The 1206-nt window shown below is 37.9% G+C and overlaps 1 protein-coding gene across 1 annotated transcript; it reads left to right on the forward strand.

Annotated features, from left to right (window-relative positions):
• Positions 1 to 76: 76 nt before the first annotated feature.
• Tsp_13569 (hypothetical protein) lies at positions 77 to 750 on the forward strand (the record flags this gene model as incomplete). The annotated part of the gene is made up of 1 exon (XM_003366783.1): positions 77 to 750. A coding segment is annotated over one exon (674 nt), but the record flags the coding sequence as incomplete, so codon positions are not given.
• Positions 751 to 1206: the final 456 nt, after the last annotated feature.

The raw sequence follows: 1206 nt of genomic DNA on the forward strand, positions 1-1206 counted from the left end.
CTGGTGCCAGCAGTCTATTGTTTATGTACGGGTAAAGACATTGGAACGTACGGGTATATTTTTCAAGCTTTAATAGACAAAGCGGCAGTTCTGGAGGTCGACCTTAATCCAGATACCATTATCTGTGATTTTGAAACAGCCCTGATACCTGCAATTCGGGGTTACTTCCCGAATACGCGGGTACAGGGCTGCTACTTCCACTTCTGCCAGGCGGTACATAGGAAAGTAGGTGAGCTGGGACTGAAAACAAGATATAGAACTGAGGAACCGACAAAGAGAAAGATAAGAATGCTCCTGGCCACCGCTTTCCTCCCTGTACCGCATGTTAATACGGGTGTTAGCCTGCTTGAAGCAGGCACTACGGGTAACTTATCAGCTTTATTTCAATATTTTCGGCAGGAGTGGATGACCGATGAAAGACTGCCGCTTTGGAATGTATATAATGTAAATATTAGAACAAATAACCACTTGGAAGGTTGGCATAATCGGCTCAACAGAAAAGCGGGTAAAAGTCATAACGGGTTGTATGAACTGCTCCAGCTCCTGATAGCGGAACAGGGTGTGATGGACACCCTGATTCAGCAAGTGCTATCAGGAAACGCTACCGTTGGTGACTTAAGACGGGTTAACAATGTTTATGCTCAAAAGCAACGACAGGTTGCACGATATACGGGTGAATACACCAACGGTAGACGAACGCTGGAGCAGTTTCTAGAAGCTTTAATGTATATAACGCCTGAGCCGATTTAATGCCGCCTTCCAAGTGGTGAATTGTATTGTATTGTATTGTATTATATATTTCTTGTATTGTATTATATATTTCTTGTATTATATTGTATTATTTACTTTCTTGCTTTTTCATTGTTTCCATTTTGTTAATGCCGTTCACTGTTGTTTTTTATTGTTGTTGTTGTTGTTGCTGCTGCTGCTGTTGGGTAGTGAAAAATAAAAATAACTATTTAACTTATTTTTTGTATTGTTTTTTCTGAATTATGACTATCGCATTTGATATAACGTCACTTTGGTACAATAAAATATAGAATAATGATAAAAATTATGTTCGGGAATGCTGATCATGAAAAAGTATAAACTTCACCACAAATAATGTATTTAAATAAACAGAATTTCAATGAATGACAAAACTTCAAACAAACAATACAATTTTGGAATAATAAATATTTCCATTATTAATGGTTACGTCACTAC

The sequence above is a fragment of the Trichinella spiralis genome (assembly GCF_000181795.1).
Source record: "Trichinella spiralis strain ISS 195 chromosome Unknown Scfld5412, whole genome shotgun sequence".
NCBI lineage: Eukaryota > Metazoa > Nematoda > Enoplea > Trichinellida > Trichinellidae > Trichinella > Trichinella spiralis.